General features: G+C 37.4%; 2 protein-coding genes across 2 annotated transcripts; one reads left to right on the top strand and one right to left on the bottom strand.

Annotated features, from left to right (window-relative positions):
- The first annotated feature begins 35 nt into the window (after positions 1-35).
- On the top strand, positions 36-6,910 carry LOC138021321 (vesicle-trafficking protein SEC22b-like). The gene is made up of 5 exons (XM_068868170.1): positions 36-226; positions 3,452-3,561; positions 4,083-4,243; positions 4,724-4,870; positions 5,113-6,910. The coding sequence occupies exons 1-5, from the start codon at positions 152-154 to the stop codon at positions 5,265-5,267; spliced, it is 648 nt and encodes a 215-aa protein (XP_068724271.1). The 5' UTR covers positions 36-151; the 3' UTR covers positions 5,268-6,910.
- Positions 6,911-6,960: 50 nt separating this feature from the next.
- LOC138037994 (uncharacterized) lies at positions 6,961-14,908 on the bottom strand. The gene is made up of 6 exons (XM_068883815.1): positions 14,499-14,908; positions 13,327-13,609; positions 10,662-11,659; positions 9,677-10,038; positions 8,308-8,421; positions 6,961-7,278 (listed from the first exon to the last, which is right to left on the bottom strand). The coding sequence occupies exons 1-6, from the start codon at positions 14,901-14,903 to the stop codon at positions 7,182-7,184; spliced, it is 2,259 nt and encodes a 752-aa protein (XP_068739916.1). The 5' UTR covers positions 14,904-14,908; the 3' UTR covers positions 6,961-7,181.
- Positions 14,909-16,517: the final 1,609 nt, after the last annotated feature.

Raw genomic sequence — 16,517 nt, 5'->3', positions numbered from 1 at the left:
GCATCTGCAAAAGGAACAGCGGTTATTCAAAACAGGGTAACACGCAAGCGCAATCCACGTGTACCAAAAAAGTGTACAAGTTTCTGAGCATAGCTGACGATTTTCCATTCTTCGAGCTTTCTCTTTTCAAAGGCATATTGGAAAAACCAGGATGGTTGTAATGACAATGATAGGCCGTGTCATTGACGGCTTACCTTTGGCAGCATCAATGCAGAGCGACCAAGATGTATGTATGCTGTTGTATTCTCATTCAACCTTGTTATCGTATGTAATCAGTTTAGTCAGTTCTTTGCTATAAGATCGTGAACCACTGCCTTAAGTAACTCTTATACATTGAAAGTTGTGGATATTGAATGAAATTACCAGATTGATATAACCTGTGGATGCAGTTTATTTGTTGTTGTTGTTAGTGACTAAACATTCTCTGGGAAACAGGCTGAAAGCTTTGGTGAGAGAACAGGGTCTGGAAAGGGGGGCTTGGATCTCAAATCACGGGTTCATCTTTCCTACATTCACGAATCACATTTTTTTAGGTTGAGGGTGGTTCGGGGAAGAATTCATGTATCATGTAGTATGGAATAACTGCAGACTACCCCACAACACCTCACCACTATTAATTGTTTCCCCTAGGCTGCATTCTTTGAAGAATGAGTCAGTGAAATGCAAATAAGTTGCGGGGTATTCTGCAATTTAGCCTGTAGTTGGATAGAAATTTAACAATTATTCCTAGAGCGCAAGTGGAATATGAGGTAGTGAATAGTCAACAAAGCGCATAATGCTGAGTTGGCTATAACCAGTTGCAATACATGCAAATGGAATAACTGGATGTTATCTCCGTTTTCACAAAATGACTGCCGCAATCAGTTTCCATATAAGGTCATTAGAGTATAAGAGCTGATAACGGAGATTGAGTGAGCCAATCAGAAAGTTAGAAATGCAATATCCGAGATTGAGAATTTAATAAATATGATTATATACGGCTTTCTTTGTGATGACTTTACTTCTACACATGACTACAGGAAGGAGATGGTGTGATTTGACTGCATGGTGGGAAGGAAAAAGTATGTGGATCAAGTCGACGAATCTTTGTTTGACTGTGATAAAGTATTTTGTTACATAGCAATGAGAGAAGACCTATTTCGAACCATCTTGACAGACAAATTACATGTATTCGTGTAGTGTTGACTGATGTTCATGACATCGTAACAGCAGAAATCTCGATTCACACAACTTTAACCCTTTCACTCCAGAAGGGTTCCCCATTGACGAGTAAAATCGTCGGGCATTAGACAGGGTAAACTCTACAAGTCTCAGTGATACTTACGGGAGTGAACGGGTTAATGGATCATGCATCACTGTTAATGTATTATTCACTAATCACGGCTGTATTTCTTCGATTTTTCCAATTCATTCCATTTTCGCATCAATTGGTGGATCTCGTGAAACCCCTTCCAGACCCTGAGAGAACTTGCCCTCCACCAACATGGTCCAGGAGCAATTCCTGGACCGGAGGGTGTAAAGTGCAGGTTAAATTTTACGATTGCAGGTCATTGTTTTACCGTAACCGTAACTGAAACAACCCAAACCGTTACAAAAATGCTAAGCTTAGGCTTCAACATTTATTTATTTTTTTGGCCTAATGTTAGCATTAGTAAAGGTTTGGGTTGTTTCAACTACGAGGGGAACATTGGGGTCTGCAGAAATGCGGCATCGGTTAATAATTTTTAGCGTGGTTCAGTATTTCGGAAATTGTACTCCAAAACGTTCAGAATTGTGGTATATTCAAACCCTACGGATAGCAGTCCTCGTATGTTTTGGTTTGCGGTATAATTTCGGTGCAGAAATTACCGGAATAATAGAAATTGGAACTCTGCAAACTTCTGTTGTAACAATCGTTTGCTGTAATGACAAAGGTAATCCGTGGACGCAGAGCAACATGGGGAAGAAAATGTAGAATAATGATTTTGGTTTCGGTATTTAACTGTTTTTGAATGCGGTATTTCGGTATTTGCCAATTTTTTGGCGGGGAAATGCAGTATTGGGCCGGTGTCTGACATTTGCAGACTGCAGACTGGCTACAAATAGCGCTGATAAACAGTATTTAGTGAAAGGAAGACAAATTGGTAGAACTTCAGTATTAAACTAAACATCGATTCTTTGGTAGCAAGTCTTAATCACTTCTCAAAAAACGTGTCTGCAATATAAGAATATAGATTGTACAACTTCCCTTTTCTTGTTTCTTCAAAACAAGAATTCTGCAAGTGTGACAGTGTTAAATCCACAGTAATGAGACGAGGTGATAGTAGCAGCAAAATATCCTGGTCATATCACGTTTGGAGCAGCCAGTCAGAGTGGGGCTCGAGATCTCTGTTGTTATTTGGCCAACCAGAGTAAAATTTAGATTCTGGACAACAAGCAACTCAAACAATTTGAACGTTAAGAAATATTAGGGTATCAGGTGCACCTTTCGCACTTAATTTAAAGAATCATTATGTTGTTCTAAATAGCTTTTGAAAAACCTTTTTCTCTGACAATTGTTTTACAACTCAGTGTTTACTTGCATACCATTGCGTAAGGGATATTAACTACCTTTCCATTTAGGTGGAATCATGATTTTTATTCATTGTGTTTTTAATGGCACTAACATTCATAGTGTCTTCTTCTAAAGGGTTAAGCCCTGATTTGTATACCAGGTGTGTATTTACGTTGAAGCTGGTTGGAGATGTGGTAACATTATCTACAAAAAAAAATTTAACAACATCAGGAAACCCAGCTTCAAGGAGGCAACCAATTGAGATTTTGTGGTGGAGGTGAATTCAGGACAACTGAGTAGGCTTAGCTACAAAAATCCAGATTTTTTTAGAAGAGATTGGAGATTTTTGGATGAATTAGCAAGTTCCAAGGTTTATAGAACTTTTAGAGCCAAAAAATATGTAAAATGTGATAAAAATAAATTTTACAGATTGGAATTAGAAAACTGAGAAGTTTCATGGCTTCATGCAACATGGTTTTACCATTCAGTTATATATCCCACAATTTTGTTGCAGTTAGCTATATAGAGGCATTGCTAATCATACTGAACTTATGTTATCCACAATAGCTATTGTATAGGCAGCTTGTTTTAACTTAAAAGGATATTTAAACATTGATATTATGCATTACAATTTTGGAATTTTTCGGTAAAATTTTGAGATTTTTAGAACTTTTTTTGAAAGATTATCTGGATAGATTTTTGGGCGATTTTTCTGGATTATCGCAGCCAAGCTTACACTGAAGGCAAAGCCAACTGGTGGCCAGAGTGGAAATTGAACCCAGAGTATTCACATTTGAATCCAGTGTCCTAACCACTGGTTCATGCTGCCTCCTTTCCATGATATTTTTACAGAGAGAAATCAGTGAAGTGACTTGTTCATTCTGTTGACACCACTGAAATCCCTTTTTTGTGTTTCAGACAAGTCGAAGCTTACAAGACTACCAGGCACAAGCTAAGATGCTGTTCAGGAAACTCACAGACCACTCACCAGCAAGGAGCAGCATTGAAACAGGATCCATGATGTTTCAGTCAGTACAAGAATATGTAACTTTGTCTCCAAGATTATATGTGCACTGTTTATTGGCCAATGTAGTGGCCTGAGTTCACGTTCATGTGCCTCTCAGACTGTTTCTCTAATGCTGATAATCATTGAAAGCAGGAAAAATTATGGACAGTAACTTACAATCATGTATTACGTCCCTTGAACTTGATAGTCATGGCAGTGCATTATTCCTCAGTAATTACGAAATAATTAATTTTTTAGTCAACTTTAAATTAGATAAGTTGTGATGTCCAAAGCATTTTGCTTATATTGTAAGTTGCTTTGGAAAACACGATACTTCATTGACTTCATTCTACAACAGACGGAAATGCCACAAAATGTTTTGTAATGCAAACTACAACTCGTTGTTAAAAGAAATGTTGTTGTATGGGTTTTTTAGTGTTACAGTATACCGGTAACTTTGGAAAAGAAAGTGTCTTGGGGTAAAAAATAGAAATTGGTCTCATTTCTATCAAACCACAATGGTTCTTTGTCTTCTTTCAACAGTTACATTATTGAAAATGGTGTATGCTACTTAACACTTACAGAAAAGTCCTTCTCCAAGAGAGCAGCTTTTAGTTTTTTGGAGGAGTTGTCATCAGAGTTTTACAGAGAATTTGGATCACGAATTGCAACAGCAACGAGACCATACTCTTTTATTGAATTTGGTGAGCATCTACATCCTTCACAAGAACATTCCAACTTGAATTTTGGCTAGGGGTGGCCATTCGTCACTTTTTGACTGGCTTTCAGTCAGTCATAAAATAATTACAGGGTTTGTGCTGGATATTGTCTATACAATTCTAGGAGTATTCAAGGAGTCTTAATGTAAGAAGATTTCTATGCCATACATTGTGTTTCAGTGTTCTTTTGTTTGCTGAAAAAGCCTACCTTGATATTCCTTACCACATCCTGCAAGTTATGTGGATGCACAGGCATTATGGGTTAAGTCACACTCAGGGGTCAATGGGTTTATGTAAGTTTAATTAAAATTGTATTTTAAAGCACAATTATTGTGTGATTCCATTGATGCCTAAGAAGACTGTGATACAGTCAAATACTTTGATCATTAGACACTGAGGTTAAATCCAATGCTGGTAACAGTAATGAAATATCATTTCTCTTTTGTTGGAATGGACTTGTTACAGATACATACATTCAGAAGGCAAGAAAGAATTACCAGGATTCAAGAGCAAGAAGAAACTTGAACAGATTAAATGATGAACTCCATGATGTTCAACGAATAATGGTTCAAAACATTGATGACGTTCTTCAAAGAGGAGAGCAAATTTCAGGTAATTCTGTTCCTTGTAACCTCTTGCATTCATCACAATTAAAACTGCTCAGAAAATGTTCTTACAGTACTCCCTAAAATTCTTTAGCAGTGCATAAGGCATCCATTTGCATGTCTCAAATTAGGCTCTGAAGTAGCAGTCACAATGCTTATTACTTATGAACTCACTTGTTTCAATTCCCCCCTCCTAGCAGATAGTAACTTACTAAACAGCAAATGTGTTCTCTTTTTATCTTTATCTAGTGTTAGATGACAAGGCAGGAAATTTAAGGTTTCAGTCTGAAAAATACAAGAAAGATGCAACATACTTGAATCTACGCTCTGCCTATGCCAAGTACGCAGCAATAGGAACAATATTTTTGGTGCTTGTAATATATATCCGTTTTTGGTGGTTTTGAGGAACTGCAAAGGTTTCTGAAGCAGAGAGCTTTATTTAGCTCAAACATTGTTTGAATTATAATAAATGTCTTAATTGATTCCATCAATGAAACATAATTTATAGCTATAAAACAGTCCTGTTAATGAGAAAACGTGAAGAGAACCGAATGCAAAAATGGCCGCCAACAAAATAATTCTTCTTTTGTCTTTGTGTTAATTAGTCTAACCAGCCTCGTTTTACAGCCAAGATTCAATTTACACGTGTTAACGAGGCTAGTCAGGCTAATTAACACAAAGACAAAAGAATTTGTTGGTCTCCATTTTTACATTCGGTCAATTTATTAGATTTTTTCGTTAATGTCATCATTGTTTATGAATTGCCTGCATGGTAATAGTTTTTTATTTGTATTTAAAGTACGCTAAATTATTTTGATAGGGGACGACCAATGCCCTAATTCCTACTATTGAAATGAAAGTGCTGTAGCTGGACTGTCTTGTCTTAAATAACTGAACTTATTGCAATAAGATCAATTAAGCCATTAAAAAAAATACATACTGGTAATTTAGTTGGCAGCAGATATCAACTGAGCATTCTTACAGAAGTAATGAATCATTTAACATATAGGTTCTACTTTTAAATGTTGCATCTTACATTGTGCCGAATCTAATGCAAATGAAAAAAATCTCTTGTTTTCGCTCATTTGTATTAGATTCGGCACAAGTAAAATGCGACGTTTAAAACAGGCCTTAGACTTCAACTACTTTTGATTTTTATTTAAACTTTTTTTGATGGCAATGAATGTATTTGTGGAGACTTGAAAATGCCATGCATATCTTTTTTTATCAAGCAGCTTTTTGGCTGAAACATTTTCAGGGCTTTTAAGAAATGAGCATGGCATTCATATAAGTTTATATGTGTTGGATGTTAATACAGACTATACATGTATATCAAATGCATCAGGTCTCGGGACGAGATTTGTCAGCTTCAAGGTACTTAATTTATTTTTACTTAGTTTCTTTTTTCGAGGAAGAAGCACTCATCTGACCAATCAGATACCGTACATGTTGGAAGGTGCATATTATGTTATTTCACTATCTTAATAATACAAATTGTTTACCTCATTGTGCCCACTGCATTGGATTTAATTGGCAAAGAACCTACTGTTATTGTTTACCTCATTGTGCCCACTGCATTGGATTTAATTGGCAAAGAACCTACTGTTAATTTTGGTAATCACATTTCTTCCAACCGATAAGTGAATAATCTGTCAGCATGTGATTCACAATTCTGAAGGTTACATGCTAGGCCAGGGGTGCCAAAATTGATTTCAAATCACGCTTACCGGTAGTCCATTTTTCCATATTTGAAAAGTACTTTTGTTGTGTAAGTTCTCGAAAACAAACAATAACACAATAACACAATAGTATTATTGAATGTGGCTCATGTAATATCCTGAATAATAACTATTAAGGTGACTTGCTTTGATCTTGAATTAGTCAGTATATAACAAAAATCTCATGCAATAATTATTTATTACAAAAAGTTCCTGTTATGAACTTGAGACACTAAATTTTATTATAAAGTTTTGAATCTTTGATTCCTGTGTAAATAAATGAGCCAGATAGTATTTATAAATGACAATAAAATAGACATCATCAGTTATTTGTTTATGAAATGCCTTTATTGTTGCTTTATTTCAAATCCTTGCCTTCAAAGCCTCAATGGTAATTTCAAGAAACGTATCATAAATTTGAATTTCAGGAATGTTAACAATTCTGTAACTTTCAAATACCATCAAAGTGGGAGTGTTAGGTGGGTGCTTTTACCATGTATTTTGACAACACACATCCAATAGAATAGTTACAATTAACACAATCAGAAGTTTAACCAAACACCAACACAAAAAAGTCCTTAACTCCCTGTCTTGTTCTCATTACTTCATTAACTTTTTCCCTTTTAACATCTTTAATCTTGTTTGTCTTTGCTTCCTTCGAGTCTCCACATCTTTCCACATACCCATGATGAATTTGCTATGGAGAGGAATCAAAAAGAATTTCATTTTATTTTTTCAATGCGTGAGCAGGTGGAATTTTGCAAATCCTGCAATCTAATTGGCTCTGGGACCCGGAGGAATTTTCCTATCTTGCCTGCCAACCCAGGTGGAATCCTTAAGCCCTGGTTGCGTGAGCTTGTGATGAGGAAGCCTTTTGAAGCCCTTTAAATGTGCAATGCCGTAGGCTGAAGGTTAGTTCGTGACCTCAAATCAAGGATAGACCCATGCCTCTCACAGTTCAGTTGTTTTGCAAATTGACAGCAAAATACTACCATTTACATCCATCCTTGAAGCATGACGGATTTTGCGCGAAGTTTTACTTTTGAAACGTTAACGGTTTGTCCAGTTGTGTATCACTTTTGACCAATGAAATGTTGGCAGTTATGTTGTGAAATTGCCAACATTTTTGACAGCATACCAGCATGTTTTGTTCACGTACTCTCAAAGTTTTCAGGGTTTTTGTGAGAGCGTTCGGATTTTGCATGACCACCCTAATAATGTCTCTGCTTGTTTTGCAATGGAGATCTTCTAGTTTTACTTTGGTTTCATATATTTTTTTCTTGTAGTTGCTGAATCACATATCTCTTCTTGGTAAAGTGTACCAAATTCCACATTTCCTGCCTTTGGAAACTCATGGGAGATAGATGTTTATTACCTTTTCTAGATTCCTAGCCGCTGCAATATCTCCGCTCTCACGGAAAACCTGAAAACTTGAAGAACGTGTGAACAAAACATGCTGGTATGCTGTCAAAAACAAGGTCAATTTCACAACATAACCACCAATGTTTCATTGGTCAAAAGCGACACATGACCAGACACTGTTAACGTTTGAAAAGTAAAAATTTGTGCAAAATTCATCATGCTTCAAGGATGGACAAGGGGGTTGGTGTAAAAATGTTGAGTTTAGATTCACTTCATTACCTAATTTTAGCCCATTTCAATAAGCAAAATAAAGGTAGTTTATTTTGTAATACTTCAGTAAAAAACAATTATAGTAACTTCTTACTTTAATGCAGACAGTTCACTGATCAGTCCCTTAATCATTCCATTATCAGATGGCACCTCCAAACTGTGCTGATCCTCTTTTGTTGTGGTGTCTGCTACAATGTCATTCATCTTTCTTAAAAAGCAATAGATTCAGCAGGAGTAAGAAGAAGTACGTATGCCATGTATGGTAAACAGTTTTGGCAAGTTTGGTGTACCAAAGGATGGATTTGATGGACAGAACGAATTTTAACATGTAATTCAATAAGGAGTGTTCGATCACTTTCAGATATTTAATAGGCCTTTTGCAACAAACGATCACATGGTACAAAATCTGCCATGCTGAAGGGCAAGCTCATTATTATTACCCCACTGGGACATTAAAACAAAGGCAAGTCAAGCTTGAGTGGTTCAGGTCTCTTTGTTTTAATGTCCCAGTGGGGGAATAATAATGAGCTTGTCCTCCAGCATGGTGGATTTTGTACCATGTGATAGTTTTTTGCAAAAGGCCTGTTAAACTGGCAAGCAAGGCATTAGCAAGGTTTGTAGTGTTTGTTTCTTGTACTCCTCAATTTTTTCTACCTCATTTGTTGCAATTTTTGTTTTTCCTTGTGTTGGAAACAAGTTATGTTAAAAAAACCACAGCCACTGAAATGAACTGATTGAACAAAATAGTCTTTCAGGCTTGAAGAATTTTTGGGACTTGTATTAAGTGGCCGTCTAGTGCCTTATTGAAACAATTGGAACCAGAAAGCTATCTGGATCTGGCATATGAACCCTTCTAGGATTTATACTTGATGCTAGTCAACACAGAGTACAAGCCATTGTTGCAAGATCACTACTGTTTGCTAATTAATGTACATGACTTTTTGTATGGAAGTGTACCATTCATTTTTTCCCCCTTCCAGTTGCTGCTGCCAAACACACAATAGGGGGATTAAGCAAGGACAATGACGACAGCTATGAGGATGCCACAAAACAATAGGTTTAATTAGCAAAAACAATAGCTCTGCAAGTGCGTTTTACATTTTGATACATTTCTTTGTTGTTCTCGCCTTGACAACGACGTGAAATGATAAAAGTTGAGGTCATATGTATGACGCAAGCACCTGACAACGAATTTGCTAATTTCTCTCTAAATATCCACACCGTTCTCACCAATCTTATTCTTGGAATGTGGACTCACACTTTACTAATTGCAAAATTATTACAGTAATGGCAAGTAATGTTTTTAGACGACGTTCTCGTGGCCATCATCGTCGTCGTCATCCTTGCTTCAGGTCCCTAATATCACAGTAAACCAGCCAATGGAATATTTCTCAAACCTGATACTTTCCCAATTACTACAAGGAAAGTCATTAATAAAATTAAAATAAGGTTAACATACTTACTGAGTTTCCAGAATCTGATGTGGTGGTTGGTCAGCTGAAGAATCAAGACGAATTAACTGAGAGTCTGTACAGTCCATCAAACAGTCAAGTTCCGAGATACCTGCATCACTGCCACATGACGCAAGTCCTTGCACCAGCTCAATTGATGAAGGAACTGAATGTTTCACTGCACACCATTCCTTTTTCAAATCTGATGCACTGTTTAGTGCCATTTTTCTGAGAGTAAAGGAACTTTCTGGTACATGTATGGCCTGCTGATCATTGCATCTTTTATCATTTATGTTGTCATACTGTCTTCCATTGGAAGAATCCTGAACCAAGGAAATTGTTGATTTCAGCTCCTTTCCATCAGATTGTCTACTCTGAGACATAAAGACCTTCAATATTAATCTCCTTTATAAGATAAAGTTTCCACCCATAGCAAACATTTTGCCATGCACTTTTTTCTCAACATTTTGCTTGTTTGACAGGGCAGGAAATGTTGGCAGAATATATAAATATCTTACTCATAACTGAGTTAGTGAGAAGCACAGATCATTTTCTTTTTTGAAAACAAGAATGCAAAGCAGTTGGTGTTGTTTCATGAGGAAATGACACATACCTCTGGCTAACTATATCTTATATGGTCCTGGAAAAAATACCTAGCTTTTTCTGTTAACTTGATGCATTGTATACATGTACACTGTATCTTGTACATCGCACAAAAAGTACTTAAATGGCACTTGGTTAGGCTGTCAATCATTGGAGAGACGTACTTTATTTTAGATGTTAAAAGACATTAGAGGTTGGATGCACTCAAGTGAGCCAGTTAGCACGGATATTTAACATATGAGGTTGTTCAACCAGTGTTGTAAAATCTGAGCACCACTTGCTCTTACTAGTATCATTACCCAGATTAAAAGGACAAAACTCTGCTACAGTCTTTCTAATGAAAGAAGATATAGCCACAATCCGTACGCACTTTAATGAAAGTACCGGTACTTACTGAAGATACAGTGTTGGCCTCATTACTTGGGACCATTTGGTCAAGATCTTGATGTCTGTACAAATGGGATGAGTCATTCCGATTATCTCCAATATTACAACCAGGCACTTCTGACCAGACATCTTTGACCTTTTCCTTTCTCTTCTTTTGAGTTTGTTCTGCAGTAAGGTTTGCAATCTCACTACTCTGTTTTTCCGAATGTATTTTGTCACAAAGGCCTTGTTGTTTATTCAGGTGGCACAATCCAACCACACTAACAAATCCAGTGCCATGTTTTGACGGAAGTGTATCCATCTTTTTTTCACTAACAGGTTCAGTATATTGTAAAATCACTTCAGTGGTCTTTGCTAAGGAGTCATTATTTTCCTTTTGACAGTTTTTCTGTGATGGATCTTGATTAGCAGAAAAACTTGGAGACACCAGTTGAAGATCTACATCTACTGACAAGCCTGTTGCTGTGCTTATTGCATGGATCCTTTCAATATCTGGACTTGCAACAGCTGATTTTTCTGCTTCAGGGTTTTGGCTTTCATTTCTTTCATAATCATATTTTAAATCAAAGGGCTCATTGACCTTGACATTTTGAATTCTTTGATCTTTGTCAACTTCATGTTGACTATATTTTTCAGCCCCATAAAGACTTTGTAGTGTCCCCCCAGAATGGTCGAAATCTTTTCTATGTTTTTCTGAACAACTTTTTGGTTTAAAATTGTCTAGTGACCTCTGACTTGCAGAGGGACTACTTTGATTGGATCTTCCTTTAGCAAATGCAGAACCATTATCAGCAGTATATTCTTTCATGCCCTCAATGACCACATCTTCAGTTGCAGCTTTCTCAAGGAAAGAGACAGTTCCCATGGCAGAATATATACCACAGTCCAATGACGTTTTAGTAACAGCTATAGCTTCCTTTTCACATTTATTGATGTCAGTATCAAGGGAGTACAATCCGGAATTCTGTAGTTCTGGATGTGTATTACCGCTCTCTGAAGATTGAACTTGAAAAGTAATTAATCAATCAAAAATAAAATAATGTGACAGTTATAACTTTATAATTGCAGTTTATAATATTACATTCCTGCTGTTAGAATTACAAAATTAAAATTTCATCATCTCTGACATCACACTCTATTAATTTGACAGTTTTGCTTGTAACACCAGAGGAGATGTAGACATGACTAGAAAGAGCAAATCACAATAATATCAACGGCTTTCTTCCTGCACTGGCAGTGAGTAGTGTTTGCCCCCGCAGTAGTCTGTGCATAAAGTGATGTAGTATATAGTTTGTATACCAGACAAATTCTCGATTAGCCAGAACTACATGTAGGCGTGCATGGAATAAATGGGTAATGACGACATTTTCTAACCAAATGCCCGCAAGTAAGTCTTTGGTGCCGATGACACGTTGAGCAGAAAAAGGCAGAGAGCCGTACATGGGAAAGTAATGTTACAATCAAGGGGGTATCTGTAATTCTGAAATCTTCATTTAGGGAGTGCATTATTATTTCTGAAAGTATCTTGCCATTTGTCACAGAGCGTCACATGTTACATGCCATACAATGGAGCATTGGAGCAGCTACTCAGAAAGTAAGAAAAAGCTTTTGTCAGCCTTTGTCTCAAGTCTGTTTTCTGACAAAGGGGTAGTAAAGTGACTAAATTATCTCCTCATGACAAGGAAAATCCTTTGGTTTGATTAAGAGTTGCGAATGGACAATATTTATTTCATTTTTGGAAGCAATTTGTCAATGTTATTGATGAACATTGTGCAAGCACATGCAAAGTTTTTCGGAAAACCATAATTTGTCAGACTCAACTCACTGTTGAGGGACGGCGGGTCTAAAACACAGGTCACTCGTTGCAGGTCATTGTTTTTCCTTTTTGAAAGTAACCCCAAACCCTAAATTTGGGTAACCATATTCCTGATAATTAGCCAAATTGAGGGTTAGGGTTACTTTCAAAAAGGAAAAACAATAACCTGCAACAAGTGACCTGTGTTTTACACCCGCCGGTTGAGGGATTAAAGTAGAAGATCACTCCAAAATGACGATCCTTTTTTATCAATTAATAAAAAGTTCATGAGGAGAACAGCTTTTAACCAAAATTTCAATCTTTCTATTAATCAATAAAAAAGGATTGTCACTTTGGAGTGAACTTCTCCTTTAAAAGACTCAGTCCACAACCAGCAAGTGTTGTTAGTAAATGATTGAAGATTTTTTCTGGAATAATCCATTTCCAATAACACCAAACTATGCAACACTCAAGGTTTTCCAAACCCAGTACTCATTTGTTCTCTTCTTGCTTCAACATCAATAATTGCCTTATGCTAAAGCTGCTGTGTCTGTAAATGGCCATTTCCCTACCTAGGCCCTGGACACATTGAATTCTGTGTACAACTATACTTGACAGTGGGGGGCAGCTGTAGTGTCAACTATTACTAATATAAGGTCTTGTTCACAACATGTACAGTCTCCACTTTGCACACCAATGAAGAAGCACAAAACTGGAAATATTTATCAATTTACTTCAACAACAAGATTTGGTAAAGGAATACACACAATATTCTTAGGGTCAATGTGTAAATCAGGCATGTCCACAGATCTCGAAAAAAACAAGTGAGGGTTTACTTTAAGTAGTCTATCCACATACTCTTAGCCTGTTAAAGTACCTGCTTTGTTCTGGCTGCAATGGACCATTTGGCAAGCAGCATCAAGAACATCATTCAAGAGCTGTTCAACAGTATTTGCATTATGGTCTGAACTACTGGTAGTCACAGGTGAAGCAATTACATGAACACCATCTTCTGCATCACATTCTGTTCCACTTTCCTCTGTTGTCTGAATGACACTGTACTGGGGAGAAATTGCAAGATCTTTTTGGCTGCTAAGGATCTTTTCAGTTCCGACAACATCTATTTCCTGCATTTCTTTCTTACTGTCCTCTTTATTGACCTTTTCAAAAAATAGGTAAATTTAAAAACATATAGCAAACTTGTGAGCATGACAATGAGTCCATCAAGGTGACTGAACTGATGCATACATGTAGTTCTGTTGCCTTGAAACATAGTTAATAGAGGGGAATGGTTATGAAACCCGACAACTTTCTTTGTTGTAGGTTTTTGTTCTCTTTTCTGGCCTTGACCGTGCACAAAACACAATAGTTGTTTACTCCGTACTGAGGAGCTAACCAATAGAAACGTGTTGATTACGTAATTCATGCATAGTGTATGAGCGCAAAACAAAAGATTGTGCACGGTCGTGGACTTTCCAACCTAAATCTTGGCATCTTTGTTTGGTCCTTTGATGTTTGCCGAGCTTCCTAACCATTCCCCTCTATTAATTTAATTAATTAACTATGCTTGAAACAAAGACACCCTTTCCCTGTTCCTTCATCTAGATTCTCCACATACACACCATGCTTGCAGGGGCAGGGGTGGCACAGTGGTGAGAGCACTAGTCTCTCACCAGTGTGACCTGGGTTTGACTTCCAGACTTGGAATCACATGCGGGTTGAGTTTGTTGGTTCTCTACTCTGCTCTGAGAGGTTTTCCTCCTGGTACTTGGGTTTGCTTCTCACTTAAAAAACCCAGGCTACAATTTGATATGATTGGAGTTGATTTGTACATAGTCCCCAATTCAGTTAGTGCCCCCACGCCAAATACAGTTAACACTTAAATGAAGCTCATAATCAAAAATTACAATTTCTTCGATTGTGAGGACTTTGTGTCGTCCAATTCGGTCTTTAATCATACTTTTGATAAACAAATCGCACTCCTGCTGCACGGTGCTCGGATTTTGACTTCCTGTCAATTCTTGATGCTTTTAAACTAAGCTTACGTACCTTGCTTTGTTTATCGTTGTCATCAGTTAAGGTTTCTCTCGCTTGGGGGCCATCCTGTTGAACCTGTCTCCGAGGGCGTTTAGGACCCGTAACTGGAGAGGGAGGCGTTCCAATTCTCTTTGATGATCTTTTGACCTTTCGAGAAAATGGCGGCACGTACTTGTTTGCTTCAGAGTCCTTCTTGAAGTCCTTGACATCGATATCAACGTTTGAGCTTTCCCCAATTTCCACATTCATCCCTTCATTGTTGGAAGACTGTTTATCACTCTTTCCTAGCTCGCTATCTAACTCAGTTGTCTTTTTTTCAACGTTGGTGCTTGCTTCCTTTCCGGTTTTTACCGGTTCTTTCCTTGTATTGTTCTTTACAACGCTTTTTCCTCGTTTGCGACTCCTTTTGCCCACCATTTTAATTTTGCGACGTTGTCGTTGGCGGTAAAGACAATCTCGGAAGCAGCTTTATTTCCCGCCAAAATGACATAACCGAGTAAACCTGGAACGAGGTTATGTGTGGTTTCTCACCGTGTACCGCGTGCGTCCATACTGCGCGAAAGAATGCTAATTGCTTCTTTGCTCCCTGGAGAGGAGAAACATTTGAATAACAAGGCATTCTGAGAAGAATTCTGATCAGTAAAATGCCCGCCATTATGTAACTGAACTATTCCTTTTTATACAATAAGCTCAATAATGCACGTTCACCTATGATCTATTAGAGGACATACGAATGGAAAACGTCATCATCGAAAACTTTATTATATACAACAAATAGGTTCCACGTTGTCGTGAGTCTGTTCAGTAATAGGCCACAGAAGACGTCAAAATGTGGTAAGAACATCAGTTAGGAACTCGGCTATCTCCTCGTGTGCCACTTTTTTGTTCATATCACATTTTGACGTCATCTATGATCTCTTACTGAACAGACGAATGGTAGGTAACATGGAATCTATTTGTTATACTAGCAGTGATCCAAGGTTAGTGAGGTGTGCTCGATTCTTGTTTTGTTATCGACGAGGTATTCGGGGAGAATCGTTTTGTATCCTTTCAGCCAGTATTTGTTCAGTTCGATCCAGTAATGAAGGTATATCGCACTATAAGTATTTTGACTGTTATCTTGTTGCTAATAATATGGGAAAAAATACAACCACACTTTTGAATTTAAGGAACAAGCTTTGACAATATGATGAAAGCTTCCAAACATGATGTATCTAACTCAGTGCCATTTTTCAGTACAAACTACCTTACATCGGTTTCTATTCATCAATATTCATCTTATACTAGAAAGAAAATTTCATTTATCATATCAGCAAGTATCGTAAGGATTTAAATTTTAGAGTAATTTTCTCTCCTTTAGTCCTAAGGATTTAATTCCTCAAATCACGTGTTGTGTACAAATTTACTTGTGTGGGCTGTGGTGCTCGCTATGTTGGTGAAAGCAACAGGTATTTTTACACACCTTGCATACGACGAGATCTACTGAAATTTAAATTGACCAATCAGAATTCAGCGAGCGGGAAAAACTTCTGGACTGGTCAATCTTGTTTTCTCCCGTTAAACTGGTTTTTCTAGTGCGAGCGTCCGCTTAGTGATAAAACCGATGGTTATTATTGAGTCAACTGTACCGTGAAAACCAAGATGGCGGCGAGATCTGGCATATTAGGCTTGGATTCGAGACTGTATCCTGGCAACATGCAGCACGTACTCAATAAAGATCTTACTCGATTCATGCAGAGCCTTTCTCGAGAACGCCAAATCGAACAAGCAAGAGAAAGGTTCTGCTAGCAGGGTGGACCAGTAGCAGCTAAAAACTGCAAAAGTTCCATGTCTGACTTGCGCACGCGCACCGCACATTAATTATAACTGATGATACCTAATAATATGCTCTACTTTTTGAACAGAAACAATATTTTCTTCAAGAATAAAAGTAATATAGAAAACTTCTGACAGTTAGTCTGACACATGATCCAGGTATGGTGTGCAAGTTGGGGAATTATCATGCAGTATGGGCCATAATCGTCATCTGAA

The sequence above is a fragment of the Montipora capricornis genome, chromosome 2 (genome assembly GCF_036669925.1).
Source record: "Montipora capricornis isolate CH-2021 chromosome 2, ASM3666992v2, whole genome shotgun sequence".
Taxonomy (NCBI): domain Eukaryota; kingdom Metazoa; phylum Cnidaria; class Anthozoa; order Scleractinia; family Acroporidae; genus Montipora; species Montipora capricornis.
The sequence above is the reverse complement of the archived record's forward strand: the minus strand, read 5'-3'. Positions and strand labels throughout refer to the sequence as shown.